The sequence below is a fragment of the Lemur catta genome, chromosome 7 (assembly GCF_020740605.2).
Source record: "Lemur catta isolate mLemCat1 chromosome 7, mLemCat1.pri, whole genome shotgun sequence".
In the NCBI taxonomy this organism is placed as follows: Eukaryota; Metazoa; Chordata; class Mammalia; order Primates; family Lemuridae; genus Lemur; species Lemur catta.
This window is the reverse complement of record NC_059134.1, coordinates 30,896,960-30,918,740: the sequence shown is the minus strand read 5'-3', so window position 1 is coordinate 30,918,740 and position 21,781 is coordinate 30,896,960. Positions and strand designations below refer to the sequence as shown.

Below are 21,781 nucleotides of genomic sequence, written 5' to 3'. Positions count from 1 at the left end.
AATATATCTAATTTCTTCCCACAGTTTACACTTATTTGACAAAGGCAAATTTGGCAGCAATTACTTGAGGACAGTTCGTACTGCATCTGGATAGTCAACTCAGGCACAATGAAGCACTTCCTGAGGTAAGAGTTTATGGTTCCCTGACGAGCCCTCCAAAGTGGAGAAGCTTCCTTGCTGGTTAGAGTAATATTACTGTTCACCATTTATGATCCTGTGACCAGGTCTCTTAGGATTCCATCGAATAGCATTGCATTTTGACTAAGAATAATTTGGTCACGAGGTTCCTCTGCCAACTCTATCTGTATGTTGATGCTAAGTACTTGTAGGTGACAAGAGAGCATGGGGACAAAAGCATGAGTACTTTGGACAACGCTGATGCCACGTGTATCTACAGAATGGTATGCTGCTGGCCTGCAAGTGAGGTTTAAGGAATTAGCAGCCAATGAATCAACTACTACAATTTGTATAAAATCACTTTCCTGAAATAAGTAATTTTAAATATCCCTTAATTTAGATTTTGATTGGCTGCCTTATCCATACAGGCATTTAAAAAATTTTTTTTTTGGTCAAAGTATATATTCTAAGCTTCTGCTCTTTCTGCCTCAGGGATGTCTCTGAAGTCTGTATTAATTGTTGGTTTCCTGAAGATTATGCTGTATAAAGTATGTCATATGTTGGTCTTTTGGGTGATCTTGTTTTCTTTTGAAAGCCATTTGTCTGGTCTTGTAGTTGTAATTATTTTCAAGAATATTGATTGCCATTCACTCTTCTATTAATGAAATTCCCAGAGAAATTTTACATAATATTAAAATATGACAAAATGAAATTAGACTGGTCATGAATGTTAGAAAATACAACACACTTCCCAGAAGATTATGTTTCTTTTCCTCAGGACAGTGACCTACCTCTATTATACATTCTCATCTTTTGCTCTGGCTTGTTTTCTCTAAGCAAATAATTAATGGACTTGCTTCTTTTAGGAAATTATTTGATTCTTTCCGTGGCTGTAATTTAAGATTTTTTTCCCCAATGGTTTTGGTTCCATCATTTTTTCTAGAGCACCTAGATCAGTTTGTGGGCCTCACAGTGCTGTGGTGTGGCTACTGGTGTTTGCTGGATCTTAGAATTGTGAAAACCTCTCCAGAGGTTACTCTTAAACCATTTACAAACATCAGCATTTGTTTTATTGTACAGAATACTTCCCAGCCTGTTTATCTCAGCTACACACACACACACACACACACACACACACACACACACACAAATAGTATTTGAAAAATCACAGGAACATTTGCCAGCTGAGTATTTGACCTGATATGTTCTTGGTTGTCATGGTAATTAACTGATCTGTTTATACATTCATGAAAAATTGGTCTTTATGAATGCCTCCTGAATGTAAATGTGGTGTCTTTTAGCTGTAGAGCTATTTTAACAGAAAGCTTTAGAGTTAGAAGCAGCTTAGAAGTCAGGAGCTCCCTTTGTCAAAGGGAGTGATGGTGGTGGTGAGGTCTGTGCCAAGCCCTGTACTACTAAATTTCTTCTTCAAATGTCTCATTTGTTTTAGAAAAATCTGAGCAGCCTCAAAACCAGCCATTTTAGGAGCAATAGTAGCTTATGTTGTTGCATTGCATAGGTACAACACTGCCTTTAGTAGAGATTATGTTTTAAAATTAATTTGTGTACGATGATTTAGAACTGGTACAGTGAAAATCTACCATGTAATTTTGCACAGACTAGCACCAAGGATAACAGAACCAACACAGCCCTATTAGTTATGTGTTCTGATAACAAATTTTTCTCTTTTAACTTGGCACATATACTTTATAAATATCATTTGGCATCAATTATTTATGTGAAACTGAAGCTATGATAACAGATTACACATGAAGAAAGAAATTTGAGGATTTTCATTGTCCATTGGTTTTGAAATAAATAAATGGAAACTTGATCATTGTCTCTCCTTAGCTGATTATTGCTTTTAGCTTTAGTTTTTGTTTTTAATGATTTTAATTATGGTATAAAGTATGTGCATTCATTATGTGTTAATATTTATGGAATCTGAAAGGATAAGATGGCAAGAAGTGATAATCCTGTATTATAAACAATATCAGATTTAGATTGCTGTTTATTCCCTGTAGTCTATTCCCACAGATGTTGGACAATTTTGGCAATCTTTTCATTCAAATCAAAGAGAAGGTTATGTAAACATAGCCTGAATAAAATCAGGTGTTAATTCTTGAGTTCAGTAAATATATTATGAAGAATGAGGAGTTGACTTTCTCTGAGAAGAACTCAGCATTATTTAAAAACCCACAGAGTAATTAATCTGTCAACTTCCAAGATGCTCTAGAATGAAATGCTCCATGCACAGCCCTAGAAGAAATCTTAAGAAACCAGGTTGTGAGAAAGAATGGATTTTGATCTACATTTAAGATACATGATACGCAATTGCTACCATCAGAGATATATATATAGTACAACTATCCAGAGCATAAAGGAAGGAGAAAATATTCACTGTGTATTAAAAATTACATGAGATATAAAAAATAAATGCCACTGGATTAGTACACCCAGCTAAAGGGTGTATTTAAAATTGAGAATAGGTATGAGATAGTGGATACGTACCCCATAGTCATCCAATCGGACTTTAGCTTTGATCTTCATGAAAAGAAAACATGGGATAAATGCATAAGAAAATGTGCCTACATGTGATCAGAAAAAGAAAGGGCTCTTTTTGAGTCCCCAGTAGAACTAAATCTTAGAGTTTAGTTTTTATGATATTTTATTCACTTTCATTCAATTGATGTATATAATACAGAAGACCTAAGATTTATACTGAAGATCTTTTCCCTTGCTAGGATTTAGTTATTGAGGTTATATTTTTTAAGCCATCAGAACATTATTAATTTTGAAAATTTCGAATGAAGGGAATTTTTTCAGTCATCCTATATAAATAATTTCTTCCAACTGTTCCAGCCTCACAATCTGTTTCTTGGCCATGGACTTCACTGAGTATTTTCCTTCCTCAGGCAGAAAAGAGGAAAGGAAAATATCTGCCAAGCTCAAACCTCTGTGGGGGAAACTGAGCAATACAGCAGACTTGTCCCTATGTCCTTGCTTTGAAGCAATCGAGGGGAAAAAGTATTTTATTGTTGTGATTAGGTAAATAAAGGCTTACAATGAGCAAAAATAACTGTAAATTGGGTTAAGTCATTCACACTTGGTTAACATCTTACTCCACTGATTCATTTAGTAAGCATTTACTGCTAATAATGCTAGTATTTATACTACTTTTATTTTCTCTTTATAGCAATTGTAATAAAGTAGGACTTAATATTCCCGTTTTACCAAGAAGGACAAGGAAGCTTAGCAAAGTGAAGTAACTTACCCAGAGGCACACAGATATTTGAATGGGAAGACTAAGATTTTAGTATTTTAAAGTAAGGATAGAGAGAACAGGAGGTGGAGAAGATGCTGTGGACAAAGCAAAGAAAGTATGACCAGGGCTGCAAGCACTAATGTTGGATACATAGCCTGTTTAGGATGAGTAGAAGATGAGTTGCAAAGATCAAGTTCAGGGCAGTTCTTGGTCACCTATCCAAGCACAGCATGAAACAGCCCAGAAGCATCATAACATTTTCACCCTGGTTTAAAGTGGACTTCAAAGAGAAGGGAGAGTCAGATGAAAAATGTTTTCCCCTTCCAACACATATCTAGGCTTCTCATAAAGCCAGAAATCTAGTCCAATCCCTGCACCTCACAAACAAGAAAGCAGAGATGCAAAGAAGCAAAGTAGCTTGTCCCAAGTCACACAAGCTCATAGTGGCTAATTGGGACTAGACTCCAAGTGTGACTTCCAGACTGCTTAGTCAGACTTTCCATTCAGCACCAACCAATTCCCACTGCTTTTGAAGGGCAGAAGGTATAGGAACCTGTTGTTATTCCAGAATTTTATTAGCATTGCTTGAGGCATTGACTGAGCCTATGAGATGTAGAAGTTAAGTCCCGAAAAGGGGAAGGTTATGGCTTGTGCATCCAAATACTTCTCTCACCTAGCCATAGTTTTCTCTTTTCTAGGACACATATGCACGTATGTATGTATGTATGTATGTATGTTTGTATGCGTATGTATGTGTACATATATAAAGAACACACATGTATATCTATACACACACATATATCTTAAATTATTTTGTTTCCTGCATTAAAACAAACACAAACTGCTTCCACACTCTTGTTAAAATAGGTTAACCTGAATCTTTTTCTAGGCTATTTTCTGTAGGTGACCTCTCCAGAGCCTGCCTGTTGCCCTCAAGCTGCCATCTGAGATCCTTTGGGAACTCGGTCACCTGCATCCCAACTCTCCTGCCCCTGGGCTTACCCTCAGCTTTTCAGGGCCAACTCTTTGGCCACTTCACTTTTGTTAAGCTCCTCCTGCAGAGCATGAGCAAGACAAATGAAAGCTGTGGGCACTCAACAAGTGTTGCTTTGAATTTGATTCATTCACCTATTGGAATTTTCACTTTTGTTGAGAAGTGAATAAGGCACGCTGATTTTCTAGGCTGTCCTTGCTGCCCTTGTGGGATAATCAAGAGTTGGCTTTCCTGTCCAGTCTCAGAGGAAAGTACTTTCCTCTGCCTCCTTAACACCCCAGGCATTTTTCTTTTATGGAATTATCACACTGTTTTTCAACCTTTTGTTTCTATTGTCATTTTCCTTATTAGATTATAAGTTCCTTATGGACAGGGATGTCACGTCGCTTGCAGTGAAATTAAGTTTTTGACTGATGCTTGCTTTTTCTACCTCTATAATCCCCACTCTTTTTTCTTCTGTACTGTACAGCCGATCTCATTTTGTATTTGTTTAGTTCCATGAAGAAGTAAGTGAACTACCTTTCAATTATCATTTTTTGTTTCTGCCCCAATTCATTTCAAGTCTCTTTTCTTCAACTAGTGTAGGTCTTTAACTTTAACACTAATTAATTAATAAATTAATTTATTCACAATACTGGGAATATCCTCTTACTGATTGTTTAAAGTTTTTTGAATTAAATGTATGTAGTAAATCTATAATACTAACAGGCCCATTCCCTATCCCCTATAGAAGATTTTGAGGCCTATGTAATGGATGATGGAGCATTAATGATACGCTTTGATGACTTTCCTTCATTTACATATTTATTTAATTTTGATGTCTTTAAAACATTTTTATTTATCAGTAAAAGTTTATATTTGAGATTATATTTAAATACTTTTTCAATGTCAAATTATAATGTGTCTGCCACTTCCTCTTATAAATAAGACAAAAGAATTATCCAAAGAACAAAAACCAAATCTGATTTTTAAAAATAAATCTTGTAAAATGTGTACCTATTTAAGCTTCAAATTTTCTATTGAAATAATGTCATTAATAAATTAAGAGAAACCTGTGCCTCCTTTTCTTTGAAAGTAAAAAGAATAAACCATTAATTTATTTATTTTAATTATCCCTCAATCAGCTATTGCTCTCTAAGCCCTCAGACATAATTCCCCTGGAATGTAAAGACTGCCCTTTGCTATAGCAATAGAATTTGGAATAATATCGACCTATGATAGATATATACCCACAATCCCCTTAATTTTTCCTTTTCAGAAGGCAGTGTGATCTCTTCAGCAAAAAAATGGTGGACAAGACCATGGGGCCCCACACTGCCTGGGCACAGGGGCTCTGCCCTCTCTGGGGGGGAAAATACTCTTGTTTTTCTAGAGACCCACAGATGATTGAAAGCTCATTATAGAGATAGTCCCATTTACAAACTAAAGACCTGTTGATGAGTTAGTTCCCAACTGGTTGCCTGGTTAGGAACTTCAATGAAGCAACGAAATGAAATGCTGGAAACATTGAAGAACTTGCTCTTCTTTACGGCCATTTAGACGAAAAGTATTTCATTTGGGAAACTGTGGTCTGAACCAAGAACTATGATTATTTTTGTGCATATCTTTCCTCACCAATAGTATACTTCTTATTTATTACAGGATTTCTTCAAGGAAGAATTAAGTTTCATTAGCACGTTCATTGAAACTGTTCAAAATAAGCCACTTTTATTGTTCTAAAAGAAGACATCAGAGTCACAAATTTAAGATGATGGAGTAGTGTGGCTCTACAGGTACCCACACCCCCCACCCCCGCAGGAAAGGGCTACAGGGTTCTAGGTGCATCTCCTTGTTATGGAGCCCTCACCCCTGCTGAATGGATTCCTCTAACAAAGCGTCGCAAGACAGGAGCTCGCTTTTATTTGGCAGCTGACATATGATCCATTTTGAATAATTTACATTGGGTGGCTATTCTGGTTCAAGCTAGAGAATGAATGTTAAATAATAAACGTGATTGTAATTGCTTTATGGAAGAACACTGCTGTGAACTCAGCCATAAACATCACTCCACAGCGTATTAATAAATAGTTGTAACAGAAAATACTGGAAATGGAACACATGTAGTAGCTCTTATTATTCAGTCATATTCTCCCAGTGCTTAAGCAAGGCATTCATCTTAGAAACTACAGTAATTCTTTTTTGGAACACTACCAAAAAGCTGTCGTTAAGAAAACAGAAACATACCCCAAAAACTGCTGCGTATGCATGTAGTTATTAAAAAGAGGAGGTGGTGATCAGTATTTTCTCCTTCTAGTCTTAAAGATTTCATTGTTTTTCCTACAAAATCTAACATCTCTTCAGTAATGAGTTGAGAATCTTCCATTAGAACAAAGAAAACTAAGTCTAGTGTTAGGAAGAAGAAAAGCAAATATTGCCCCAGTTAAAATTAAGCTTATTGATTTGCTGATTCAGGCTAGGAGGAGAAAGGAGCAGAGGTACAAACCCCTTGAGCATAGGGTTCAGATGGTGGAGAGGATGTGGGATGGAAGGATGGGATTAGAAAAAGCAAATGGAATCTGTCTCACAGGTACATTTGAAATGCCTCCTCTTGAGGCATGCATTCAGGAATATAACAACATAAGATGAAAGAAATGAAAAGGAGGAAAGGGTACAAGGAATCCAAAAGTCCTTAAATTCAAATAAGAAACAAACATACCTTTTCGTCCTCCCTTCCCTCTTCCCTTCCTTCCTAAACCAAGCACTGATTAGCTCAAGAGCATTTACAGATCTGTTTCTTAATTTCTTCCCTTTCAGGGTATACATGGCACACCAATTTAACATTCTCTCAAAATCTTTAATCCTTCTTATTGTTCTGCTTTTGATCTTCAGTAGTTTTTCCATAAATTTTATGATTTAGGGACTTAAATAGGTCGAAATAATTTAAGAAGTGAGCACCTGGCAGTATCTGATGGTGAACAGCCATCCCAAGTTGCTCAGATGGAGTTTTGCTGATCTGGTTCTTTCATGAGGAAGCAAGTTGGATGTTGCTTCTGTCATTAAAATGGGACTTCCAAAGTAAAGGGTAATCCAGGTGTTTCCATCTCTGACTATGCCTTGCCTGGACCAGGTTTATGACCTAAACACAAAATAAATTACATCTGTCAAAACATTGTTTGATCTGATGATCTGGATTTAAAAAAATAATATCCAGCATAGCAAGCTGGACTTTTAATGAAATATTTGTGGGCATACTGGCCCATTAGAATAATAAGGAAAAAATTGAAAATATATGTTGGATTAAAAAAATTATAAATATATCTTGGGTAATAAATAGCATTATCAGTTTCTATTGGCCTATGATGAAAGGGTAAGCAGTATATTGATGTCATTTCATAATGGAAATAGGCATTCCTCTTTCCTGATTTGTGACATTGTTCACATGATTATGTGAGAGGGATGTGATACACTTCACAGAGTGGTGAGCCCTAAGAAGCGATGCTTCATCCCAAACCCCACTGTGGATTCTACTGGGTTTCATGTCTTTGACAGTGTGAACATCCTCAGGGGAGTTTAAAAAAAAAAAAAAAGATAAAAGCAAGCAGAATATGATGTCTTTGCTTTCCTTTTATGTAAGTTTGTCTTGATGCAAAACAGTAACACAGGCATTTTTCTCAGAAGCAAGGAGACCAGTGGGAGAAATTACAGTTGGGCTGTAGGTCACTCTACTTGTGGACACTTCCTGCCACCTAGGATGACACTTCTTCTTCTTTTTTTTTTTTTTTTGAGACAGAGTCTCACTGTGTTGCCCAGGCTAGAGTGAGTGCCGTGGCGTCAGTCTAGCTCACAGCAACCTCAAACTCCTGGGCTCAAGCAATCCTACTGCCTCAGCCTCCCGGGTAGCTGGGACTACAGGCATGTGCCACCATGCCCGGCTAATTTTTTCTATATGTATATTTTAGTTGGCCAGATAATTTCTTTCTATTTTTTTAGTAGAGATGGGGTCTCGCTCTTGCTCAGGCTGGTCTCGAACTCCTGAGCTCGAGCGATCCACCCGCCTCGGCCTCCCAGAGTGCTAGGATTACAGGCGTGAGCCACCGCGCCCGGCCAACACTTCTAAGTCTTAAGCCACATTATTGTATAGTTCTGATAGAGAGGTCACGGGGAAAATTTTCTGTGGGTTAATTTAAGCTATAGCATCGTTGGTGCCTTGTAACTTAAGTAGGGAGAACACAAAGATACTCTATAAACAATCATCAAGACCCTTCTCTAGGAAGATTTAGTACTACAGGAACTGGACTATCGTGTGGTTTCACTTGTGCTAGAGTTCTGATGCAGACTCGAAAGGGGGCTTCATTTGAGGGGTGAGCCCACACATGAGGCCCACTTCACTGAAAATTGCACATGACATAAATGTCATGGAAAGCTTTTATCCTTGCCTTCATAATAGGAATAACGCCTCCCAGTAACTAATATCATTACCATTTGGCTGGGGACCAGTTAACAAAGATATTACTCAATCGTTTTTTCTGGCATAGCTATTCAGTATTTGGAAAATGAAAAAACTTCCAAGAGAGCTTCCAAGAGAGCAAGTCGAGGTTTTATAAATCTTCTCACTTGTCTAATTAAAATGTTCCACTAAATTTATTTTTAGGATTATTTTTTTTTGGAAGCTGTTAACCTAAATCCTAACAGATCTTAGAACATATTTGACTAGAACAGTTGAATGTTAAGCTTTACAATATATAATAGTAAATCCATTTTTTGTCTTTCAGCACAATCTGGTTGATTTTGTACTGACTACACATAGAAATTTTATATACACATTTGTAATGGCTTTTGGTGATCACTTTATACATTTTAATTTTTGTTATAATTTTCATTTTTTTCTTAAATAAAATAATATATATTTATTATAGAAAAATATACTTAATCAAAAAATAAAATAAAAATTTTAATAATTTCATTACCTAGTGACACCACTGTTAACATTTTTGTTGTGTACCCTGCTTTATACATTACTATTAAATTTTTTGTTTCATTGTTTAAAGGAAAAGCAGATAATTCCGTACATACTCCTTTCTAACTTTTTTTTACTTGATAAACATATCATGGACACTGTCATGTTATGAGATATCCTAGGACATCTAGGATATTTTATTGCCTGCCAAGTATTCCATTGTGTTATCTCAATGTAGCAGCTTGGTTGTTTGTACTGTTTCTTTCCATTTCCTTTGCATTTATTATAAGATATAGACCCCATGCCTTTGTACAAATCAGACTGTTAGAATTTTCATTTTTAACACAAGGCTGTTGAAGATATGGAACCAGAGCAATTTGAGCAAAGGAGCACAGCCAAGGTATTCATGCATTTTCAGGCTTGGATCACATTTTGAGGCTATTAATTAACTACTCCAATTTATCTGAATAATCATAGATCACTAATAGATCACCTTATTTTAGAGCTGGAAGGAATTAGTGAACTTTTGAGAATTAAAAAAAAAAACTCATCTTTTAGACATTGCACTAATAGACCAGGCATGGTGGCTTACACCTGTAATCCTAGCACTTTGGGAGGCTGAGGCAGGAGGATCGGTTGAGGACAGGAGTTCAAGACCAGCCTGAGCAACATAGTTGAGACCTCATCTCTACAAAAAATAGAAAAATCAGCCAGTTGTGGCATGTGCTGAATAGTCCCAGCTACTCCGGAAGCTGAGGCAGAAGGATCACTTGAGCTCAGGAGTTTGAGGTTGCAGTGAGCTATCATGATGCCACTGTACTCTAGCCTGGGCAATAGAGCAAGACCTTGTCTTAAAAAAAAAAAAGAAAGAAAGAAAAAGAAAAAGAAAGAAAGAAATTACACTAATAGGAAGTAATATATAAATAATTCTGCCTCCTAGGAATGCATAGTATGAAGAGAAGATAGGTTGATTATATAAGTTCCTGGATAAGGTCCTCTTTACCTCTAAAGCTTGAGTCATTTTGAGACTCTGAGGTCTCTGAAGCAGTAGGCACTCACATTTTAAAAATTAAAAGTCATCATAAAAGACAGATTTACATGGGCCAGAGATATGTGAATAAGCACATGACTGGTGACAACATAGTTCATAGTTTGTTGAGGTATTATTGGAGTGAGGTAGAGTGTGCAGTAAGGAAAACTTTCTTTAGCAATAGCCAAAAACAAACTTCTCAAGAGGTAGAGTTTTTGCGAAATTTAAATTAGAGAAAATTGTTACCTCTAAGAGATTCAAGGGTCAGCAGTGCTTGTTCAGTGAACTGATGAGGAGGCCAGTCCAAGGAGTGTTAGGATTGGTCAGCAGAAGAGGCAGGTGGGCACACAATCAAGTCCTCAAGGAGGACAACAGTGCCTAAGGGTGGGAAGTGAACAAGGGCAAGCTGCCAGGCTGTTTATGGAGACCAGAGGAGAGTGCACTCTTCCCCCATGTCTAAGGAAAAGGCCACTCCTAAAACACTAGCAGTGTTAAAGGACTGTGTGTTTCAAGGTACTGATTTATTTCCAAAATGTTTTTAGGCAATGGTGGGAAAATAAAGGATTTCAATGCTTCACCCTCAGTTTGTTGGAATATCAAATTTACTAGAATAGGACATTCTGGAGTTGCTTTGAAGTCATAGTAAACTTAACTACCGCGAATAAGTAACATGGGATTAGGAACACAATGGCTGCAAATCCAGAAGTCTAATGGCTGATTTTCTTCTGGGCTTCTTTTCTTGCTGGTGGTGGCTGCTTTCTCTTCTCTTCCAGAGTTCTATTGGAAGGGTGCTGTCTTTTGTTTTTCACAGAATGTTGATCCAGGTATGCCTGTATTTTTACTGTAAATTTTTGTGGCGCTGCCTGAAATTTGTAATGCGGAAGCTCACTGGAAGATGTGAACTGCAACGGATCTGTTACAATACCAAGCCTGGAGCTTCTAGAACCATGAAAATCGGTAAGCATGAAACCAAGATGTAAGTAGAACAGTTGGTGGGATTAAGGATGCAATGTTATATTTCAGTATGGTGACTTTAAACCATTTGTAAAGAATAACTGTTTTTGTTACTGCTTTAACAGAAACGTCACTAAAGGATTCCAAAAGTAAGGTAAGTAAAATTATTTATTTTTCAGCAACTTTTCATTTGGAGGCTTAACTCTTTCATAAAAAGTAAAAATTTGAAGGAAAATATACCATTGGCTATGAAAACAAATGAAAACTTTCATCTGAAAGAATCATTTGCCCATTACAAACTACTGTACTTTTTACATGACAACAGCCACTGTATGTGAATTTCTAGGCAGATTTGTGAAGCTCTTATTACTTTATTGTCAAATTAATCCTTTTTTATCCATCTTCCAAAATCATAAATATTCCTTGAAATAGGAACAGTATTAACTCTCCAGTATTTCCTCCATATCCAAATCATTTAACATTATACTCAAGAGTTTCCAATAAAATCAAAGAAGCCACTATGCTATGCTAGCTTTCATAGCACAGAGAAATCCTGTTTTCTTTTTTAAGATTTTTTTTTTTTTTTTTTTTTTAGAGACAAGGTGGTTTCACTCTATCACCCAGGCAGGCTGGAATGCAGTGGAGCGATCATAGCTCACTCCTGCCTCAGCCTCCCAAGTAACTAAGACTATAGGTACATGCCACCACACTGAGCTAATCTTTTTATTTTTTTGTGGGGATGTGGGAGGGGAGATCTCACTGTCTTACCCAGGCTGGTCTCAAACTCCTGACCTGCAACAAGCCTCCCACCTCAGCCTCCCAAAGTGCTGGGATTACAGGTGCATGAGCACCTTGACCACTCCCGGTCAAGATTCTTAATTTTATCTTATTGTTTAATTTTGGCATCCTTATAACTATCTCCCCCATGTGCCTCACTCTTTAATCAAAAACATAATGTCCATTAACAATGGAAACTGTCAGGTGAGGAGAAGATACAACATTTCAATCTAAGTATCTTGAAACAGATGAAAATGGTAAAAACAAAACAAAACCCCTCAAATTTTATGTATTTTCCTAATAAAGGTAATCAGGAAAATTGCACTACCCCAATCAGGAAATCATACTACTCCAATTGTAAAAACATCAAATTTGTTGAAATTCAAGTACAGTAAATCAATTTTTGCTTTTAGCTTATATCTTTATATAGAAGCTTAAATAAATACTTAAAGCCTCTATCACAGTACATCTCAAGCCACTGGTGTGAATGAAAAGGAAACTGATTGAAACATGTTTTCCAGCTGTTGCAGACTTCAGTGAGTGTTCACTTTGATGCTATTGAAAAAACTATAGAAGACATCATGGAACTGAAAAAAATTAACCCCGACATAAATCCACAGTAAGAATATGTTTCTTATGTCAGAAATATAGAACACAAGTCATATGGCCACACATTCAGTGTTTCTCTCTCTCCCTCTCTCTCTCCTTCCCTCCTTCCCTAAAATAATCATCTGCAATGTTTTGACTTTCAGATGAAGAATAAAGAAAAAAGGTGCCTTTTTCATGTTTGTAAATGACAGCAACTGTATGCATCTTTTGTGGTTTATACTTGTGCTTCTGAGATGCAATGGATGTCAGAAATGTGATGGGTGCCCCATTAGTGAAAGATGAGATAAAGCAAGCCCATTCATCACCAGTCACTCTGTTCAATGCCTGTGTTTTACATTAACAGTAAATGTTCAAATTGTAAATGTGCCTGAGCTGATACTGCTCCATCTAGAATAGTCCTTCAGTTCCTTCATGAATATTCCTTCATGACAGGCTGATAATCTTGGAGACAGTTCCTACCTGCTTGTCAAGAAGACAGACGTGTGGGAGGGAGAGATGGTTTTTACATGAAGGCTGTAGAACTTTATAATTTATTCCTTTCATCTTGGAAGTATTAAAATGCATTTGGCAATGTACGTGACATTTAAAATTAGCTTTATATTTTCCACTGGGTGCAGTAATTTTTCAGTAAAATTTCGGGCTGAGGATATTAGGTAGAATAAATTCCAAAGGCAGATATATTTAGAGACAGTTTTAGGTCGATAACAATCAAACTGTCTTTTAGATGTTCATACCTGATAACTTCAGATGTTACCGCTGAGAAAGGATTTTAATTACCAAAGACAGGGGCTGCAATTGAAGAGAATTTCAGAGCACACTTTGCATAGGCTTATCTCTTGGAGGGATTTTAAGTACTAGCTATCCAGGGGATCATTACAAAAACTCCATTTTCATCTGGTCTCAATCTCATTCTTTTGCAGCCACTTTAGCTAATTAGCTGCCTTTCCCTTACTCAGCCGTTAAAACTTGATTCACTTAGGTAGTAAATGTCTTTTTGAAACCTTCTGACATATATTTTATTCCTCTGGGAAAGTGATAAGAAGGCAATTCATTATAAATTAGCTTGCACCAAAAATTTAAGATATAACTGGGCATGAGGGATATATTAGTTTTATAATCATATTTAGAGATTGGATTAGATTAAATAGCAAATCTTTTCTATGTCTGTTCTATGAAAGTTATATAAGTTGCATTCAAAAGCATTTCTCTGTCATCCATTCTTTTGATTTCATTTGGAAAAAAGAAAAACCCTTATAGGTACTGGTTGGGCATCCCTAATTTAAAAATCCAAAATCCAAAATCTGAAATGCCTCAAGTGGAAAATTCCACACCTGACCTCGTGTGATGGGTTGCATCCATTATTAAAAACATTGTATAAAATTACCTTCAAGCTATGGGTGTAAGGCATATATGAAACTTAAATGAATTTCATATTTAGACTTGGGTCCCATCGCCAAGATATCTCATTACATATATGCAAGTATTCCAAAGTCCAAAACACTTCTGGTCCCAAGAATTTTAGATACGGGATACTCAATCTATAGTGTTTTTTGTTTTGTTTTGTTTTGTTTTATTTTCCATCTCAATATGGATTCTAGTGCCTTTTTTTCCAGACTGACATTGACAAAATCTGATATAAAAAAAGTTAAATACTTTTCTGACAAAACATGGAAATAGGAGGTTAGGGATGGGGAAACATTTTATAACTGACTAAACTATTACTACTGTTAACCTCACTTTGTTTTAATTACATTTTTAAAGTGCTGCTTATGGGGATACTAAAAATTACTATGGAAAAAAAATTTAATTGACTTTCCTTGTTCCTGCCTCTTTCATTTCTTCCATTCTCTCCTTTCCCTGGAAATTAACTCTTTTCTCAGTCCCACATTGATTTCCTGGGTGACCAGTGCCACTGTGCCCTTTTCCAAATTTAAATATCTGATGTAGTTTTGGTGATATGATAAGTAATATAAAGGCTATTTAATTGAACACACAATTTTATTAAAGATTAGTAATCCTAGGTTGTCTGACACTGCCCTCTATGTTTGGAGTAGATATACAATCCTAAGACCCGTTGCCCTCAACTTTAGATTTAACTTCTGTACATCTCATTTACCCCCCAAAAAAGAAGACGACGTCACTGTTGTGATTGTAACCACCACCACTACAACAAAAATGCTCAAAGTCAGAAAGTGAACTAGGAACAGGGATATATTGGACAGCATCATATGAAATTGCCAATGTTTAATCGTTTTTGAACCATAGAAAAATACATGTCTGTAAATAATTTAGCCAGAATAAATAAACATGAAGTACTACCTTTAGATTTATTAATAATATATAGTTGATATGAAAAAAAGATCTTGTGATTAGTCACTGTTTAAAACACTTGTGATGTTATGCAACTTCTTAAAAAGATTCTATCTTACCTTATAGGTTGTAGGAAAGGAAAACAGTTTCTGATCACAGGAAGTAATGATCCTCTGTGTGTGATGATTGCCAGACTGTTTTCTGTTCTAGTGATATATTTTAAGGGGACTGTTAATCAAATAATGTACATTCAGAGCAGGCTGAGCAAGATTGTAAAGCATGTCCCATGAGAGAGAATTGAAGGAATAGGGAATTTTTTTAACCCTAGAGATGAGACTAAAAGAAAGAATCACTATCTTAAAATACATAGGCATGGCTGGGGGAAGGTGGAAATAAATTTGCTTAGAGGACAGAATTTGAACCACTTGGTAATAAGAAAAGCAGATTTTCTTTCAGCATAAGAAAAAGTGTTTAGACAACTAGAGTGGTCGTAATGGAGTGGCAAATCTTGTAAAGTTGTGACATTTCTCTTGACACTGCCTCATCTGTCAGGGGTACTCCCAACTAGAGATATTTTGGTTGTTGTTATTTTGTTTCATTTCATTTTATTTTGGAAATGTTCTTCCCTCGAAGCCCCTGAGGACTATTTCTCTCCCCGTCTCATACACACCTTTCTAAAGTGATTCTGATATGCCCACCTCGGGGGCCTATATGATCCCTAAGAACCCATTGTCACCTATATTTTCTACATCTTGCTTTCAAGTCACCTGCATAAAGAAGTACCTTGTTTTGTAAGCCACACTGTTGCAACTTAGCTGGAGAAAAATTTCAAGATAAATTTTAGCCAGGTTGTATACCTGTCCATGTGTAGCTTCAGAAGAATTGGGCCTCTATTAAATAGATCATATTTGAGCAATTTTCTAAATATTATATTAATATGAAAAGTTCTGTCGTGCATACATCAAGTGAACAAATGTCAGAAGTACATGTTTTGTTTCTCCTCATGTCTGTTTCTTCTCATTTCGAACATCTTAGGCTGGGCATCTCTCTTCAGGCTTGCCTTCTGCAAATCGTTGGGTATAGAAACCTTATTGCCGATGTGGAAAAACTGCGCAGAGAGCCCTATGATTCTGATAATCCCCAACATGAAGAAATGCTTCTGAAGGTTAGTCCTTGAACATAATTCAGTCCTTCACTTAAGTCAGCTAACATTCGCCAAGCACCTGCCATGTGCCAGGCACTAATCTAGACACTGGGAGGAGGACAAAGATGAATCAGACACAGGCACTGCACATGGTTGGTAAGGCTGAGTTTTCTTGCCAATTGAGGTGTTGCAGGTAAATTTTTCATCAGAAAATTCATGTGAAAAGTTAAGTTTAAAGGCAGTTTTCTTTTGGAATCTGAGAAAGCATCAGAGGTGATCTCTGTGGGCTCTCACGTTTGGCTCAAGTTTAAATTGTTTAACATGTGTTGAAAGCCAATAGGAGAAATAGCATTTGTCTAAGAGTGACTTGGGATTTTCATTTATGACTTTTAACACACATCAAAGAAGATAAAGTTGGTTTTTGCTTCACCAATAGCCCTCTTGGGAAATTACCCAAGATCTTCATGCTGATTATTTATTCATGTAACTTGGAGTGTATTAGAAGAGGAGGTAAAGGATTATATATGGCATATTAGAGCTGTTGGAAAAATTAATGTGAAGTTATAAATATTTCTGGCTGTCAAAGCCAAATCTTAAAAATCTTATAGGATCTGATGGTGTATTATGAAACATCAATATAACTTTTCCTCAAAACACTAAATTATGAGTTAAAGAAACTAAACCCAAAAACACAAAATTAAGACCAACCTTTAGAGCTACATATTTATCTGAAATGTTTTATAAATTCAATTCTGAAAATAGATGCTTTTTAGAATTAGCATCTTCCTTACCCTTTCCTGGAATTCAAAAAGGCAGTAATAAAATTGGAATAAAAAATTTGTTTAGCTGCCTTAATTTTATTTTAGTGAAAAATGTCAACAAAAGACATAATTTTAAAAATGAATCCTGTTGTGTTTTTGTGTTAAGGAGTATATGTTTTTGTGTATGTGAGTATTTAAGCGGATGACTCATTTGTCTCTGCTAATTAGTGCTGGATCTGATGTGAATCATTAAAAATTAAAGAAGCCTCATTCTTGGCAATAGTTTTTCTTCTTCCCTTTCTCCCCTGCTTAATTTTAGCTTACGTACTGGCTGAGTTTCATCTCCTTTTATTGCCTTTTTTTCCTGATGATTTTCTGATGGAGATAGTGTGTTCAACAAAATGACCTAATGATGGGAAAGAAGAAGTGAATGAAAGAAAAAAAGATGCCCAGTGTAGTGGCCCACACCTGTAAGCCCAGCTACTTGGGAGGCTAGAGCAGGAGGATCATTTGAAGCCAAGAGTTTGAGACCAGCCTGGACAAACACAGAGAGATCTCATCACTATAAAAATTTGATTGCACATGCCTATAGTCTCAGCTACTCAGGAGGCTGAGGCAGGAGGATCACTTGAGCCCAGGAAGATCACTGGATCTCAGGAGTTGGAGGCTGCAGTAAGTTATGATCATAATACCACTCCAGCCTGAGCAACAGAGTGAGACCTCATCTCTAAAAACAAAGAAACAAACAGAAAGAAAGAAAGAAAGAGAGAGAGAGAGAGAGAGAGAGAGAGAGAAAAGAAGTGGTATAACTAATAGACTGATCACAACAACCTGAACAACTCATTAGAATAGCAATAGCTGAGGTGCCATCAGAATCAATAACATTCGGGTGCCTGGCTGTTGTATGTGTGCCGGCACATAGTAGGTTTTCAACAGATATGGGGGAATGCATGAATGTAGTTCATTAGCTACATGTCAAGAACTCTTATGATATGACTTGTATCTGTGGTTGTGATTTGATTACATATGTTTTATCATTTTGATTGTCACAGCTATATGAGGTAGGCGGGGTAATGATTGTGATCTTTATTTTAGGGGTGAGAAAACTACAAATATTGTAGCTCAGGCTCTGATTCACACATCTAGTAAATGATAAAGCCAGGACTGTCCACTACTATGTTAGGCACTTTGAGAAAAGGCATCTTTTCTGCCCTCAAGTGGCTTGCAATCTACTTGGGAAACATTCTGCATCTACAAAAATCACTAAGGCCCAAGAATATCTCTCCAATGTTTTCCATGCCCACCACCCTATTCTAACCACACCTCCAACTTGGGCTGTTACAGCACTTTAATTCTGCCACTAACCATTAGATTCTTCCCTTTCATCTTCTAAAATACTTCTAGAGTGATTTTTCTAAACCAGAGGTCTAGTCATGTTATTCCCTAGATTAAAACCTTCAAAAAAAAAAAAAAAAAACCAACTTCAGGCTCCCTATCTTCTATAGTAGAAAGCCTATGCACTTCAGCGTGGCATTCTGGAGCCTTTCCAATGTATTTCTCGAAGCTGTATCTCCTATATCCCTATTACGTACAACACATTTCTGTCACACTCTGCGATTCACTGTGACCCAGAATAGGCCACACCATCCACATGCCCAGAAATCTGCTCATGCTGTTCCTTCTGCTACGCATTATTCTCACAGCAGAAGCTGGCTCATTTATTAAATCCTTACTCACTGAATTTTGAAATCTCCTTTAGCCTCCTCAAGCAAACTTAGGAGTGGGATATTCAAGTTGCAAGTATGATAATAATAAAATCAGTAACAATAAAACACTCATTCAGTGTTTATTATGTGCCAATCATTACAGTGTTTTACAGCATTATTTCATTTAATTGTCACCATACATACCTTTGTGATGATATACTGGTATTACCCCCCCTTTTTTTTTTTTTTGAGACAGCATCTTTCTCTGTTGCCCAGGCTAGAGTACAGTGGCATCATCAGAGCTCACTGCAACCTCCAACTCCTGGGCTCAAGGGATCCTCCTGCCTCAGCCTCCTGAATAGCTAGGACTATGGGCATGTGCCACCGCACCCAGCTAATTTTTCTATTTTTAGTAGAGATGGAGTCTTGCTCTTGCTCAGGCAGGTATGAAATTCCTGACCTCAAGTGATCCTCCTCCCTCAGCCTCCCATGGTGCTAGGATTACAGGTGTAAGCCAGTATGCCCTACCAGAAAGGACTCTTAACCACTGAACTGCAGTATGTCTTGAGAGGGAAACCATGTCTTGCTCACATGTGCATTTCCAGGGCTGACCCATGGTTTGTGTTTAACTGCCTGAGCTTAGACTTCATCTCTAAAATGGGTAATAATACCCTGTAAATGAAGTTACCTATTTCACAAAATTGTTTACAGCAAGAGTCAGCAAGCTAAGGCCTGTGAGCCAAATTTGGCCTGCCACTCACTGTTCTGTAAGTAATATTTGATTGTAACACAGCCACACACATTCATTTAGGTACAGTCAATGACTGCTTTTTACTACAAAGGCAAAGTTAAGCAGTTACAACAGAGACCATATGGCTCACAAGGCCTAAATATTTATCAGCTGGTCCTTTACAAAATTTGCTGACCCCCGGTTTATAAGCTCAGTTAGTCTACAGTATTGCCACATTGTTTAAGTGCTTTGCTCTGGAAGTGTAGGAAAGCATTACCAGTGTTACTACTTAAAGTCCTAAAGTATAAAACAAATCTGGATCTAATGATTATTTGAACATAGGCTGGGATGAAATTGAATAATATTACTATATTCATACTGTACTGTCCATATGAATTATTCCAAACAGATATTTCTATTAAAAGTATTTTGACCAAATTAATAATGAAGGCAAAATTTTTAGTGGATTCATGTACTTAATAGAAAACATAACTCAGAATTAAAAGGCCCTCTCCTGATGGGAAGAGATAGTGTTTTGGTTTCCTTGGTAAGAAGCTGCTTCTCCTTGAACTCTCTGGCTTGAGCGTGGACGAATGGCTTTGCCCTTTCTGTCCTGCAGCAAGCCTAAGACGAGGTGGCGGTTATAGAATCCATGCAAGAATGTGCGTAAAGGCTCAGTTCTAAGAGAAGAGAGTTCAGCAGAGAGAACAGACCATGATAGATGCTAGTCTGACTCAGAGTGCAGCCTCCACATCTGAAGCTTGCCCACCGCCACAAGAATCACTCTTCCTCACCCCTGGTCTCCTGCACTTGGCAGGTGGCTGTGCAGTAACTTCTCCCAGTAGCACAGTCTTAGGCGACTGGATTCCTCAGTGCCCCCATCAGTGGCCCACACCTTAGCTCAGACTTAAAGTTGGCTTCCTAGTGCAAGAAACGACCTCACCCTTCTGGAGCACCCTGCCTTATTTTTTCAAGGAAGAGCCCATCAGAAAAGAATCAAAATAGCTCAAGGTGGTTTTTTTTATTTCTTACAGGAAATATGCACATCATTGTACTTCATAAAAGCATTTTAGCATAATGGGCTTTCATCTTCCAAAATAGGCTTAACAACTTAACTGAGAACACTTTTTAGCCATTTAGTCTAGTCTGTTATGATCCATGAAATTATGAAAATGAAATTTCTTTCAAAGCACTTTATTATTCGAACTTTTTACTCTCCCAAACTAAGCATTCACCTAATGGTAAGGTTCATGATCTACAATGAAATGCCTGCTTTTGCCATTTTGATCTACTCACTTGATAATTCTTAATTGTGGGGGGCCCTGAGATTACTTCAAATTATTATTCAAATGAAGGTGATGAGCTTTACATTTTGTTTCCCTTCTTTCCCTCCCTTGTGGTAATAACCAAGTCAGTTCCTAAAGGATTTTTTAAAAGAGACCTTTTCTTGATGATGATGACTTGGTCTCTCATAATCTCGTCTCTTCTAATGAACACAGATGTTTTCTGTTTTGATGAAAGCAGAGCCCTGGCAGTCTTGTATGGATTACATAAAAAGAGATTTTTGTATGCCCACATTTGATATTTTGCTTTGAAGCACGATAGATTTACTTTCTTGCCCCTGAAGCTTTTCTCTCTCTCCCTTCAGGTAAATTGAATTTACTTATAGTGGCACTAACATAAAAAATTGTATATTGTGAATAAGAAGTAATTTTAGATTCTTGTCTAAAATAACATTAGTGAAATGAATTATAGCTTTTTATCTGTTAGTATTTTCCGTCATTGAATATTATGTTTTATATTATGTCAGATATATGACAATTGAATATAAAGCAAGATATTTGAATATTTCAGCTTTAAAATCCATGTAATATAGAATAAGCAATTCAGAAATTGCACTATTTCTGAAATACTAATAAGTATAACAATATTAACAATAGTAAGGAAATTTTACATTTATTTGTATTTATACCCTGTCTATAAAGAAGATATAATGTCCAATGTTAATAGTCTAAAAGTAAAATTGCTCTCGTTCCCATCTCTGTCAGAACTAAGTTTGGTCATTACATATTTATACAACCGTGGGTCTCAATATCTCTCTCTGTGCTGAATCTTCCTACAGAAAACTTAGAATAGAGCTAGTTTATTAAGCAGTCAAGAGCATAAAGTTTAGAATTTATATTTGTCCATTAATATATAATTGATTTTAACTGAAACTCTTTTAGGTAACTCTTAAAGATGATAATATATTTTGAGCTTTATTCCTGAACATTATTGACATTTCTTTCTCCACCTACATGGTGATGTTTACTCTCACCCCTGTCACAGACAAGAGCTAAGAAATGGAACTCAAGTCAGTCCATTTTTCTTTTTGTTAACAATGATGCTAGAAGTTTTGATAAAACATTAGAAAAGCATTTTTTGAGGATTTGAATAATGGGTGGCCTC

At 36.6% G+C, this 21,781-nt stretch overlaps 1 protein-coding gene across 1 annotated transcript in view; it reads left to right on the top strand.

Moving 5' to 3' along the window:
* The first annotated feature begins 10,212 nt into the window (after positions 1-10,212).
* The window catches only part of ELMOD1 (ELMO domain containing 1), a 28,303-nt gene continuing 16,734 nt past the window's right edge, over positions 10,213-21,781 (top strand). The window contains exons 1-4 of the mRNA XM_045556673.1: positions 10,213-11,299; positions 11,422-11,450; positions 12,595-12,692; positions 16,028-16,157. Coding sequence (XP_045412629.1) covers positions 11,053-11,299; positions 11,422-11,450; positions 12,595-12,692; positions 16,028-16,157 — 504 coding nt within the window. The 5' untranslated portion in view covers positions 10,213-11,052. The remainder of the gene's footprint in view (positions 11,300-11,421; positions 11,451-12,594; positions 12,693-16,027; positions 16,158-21,781) is intronic.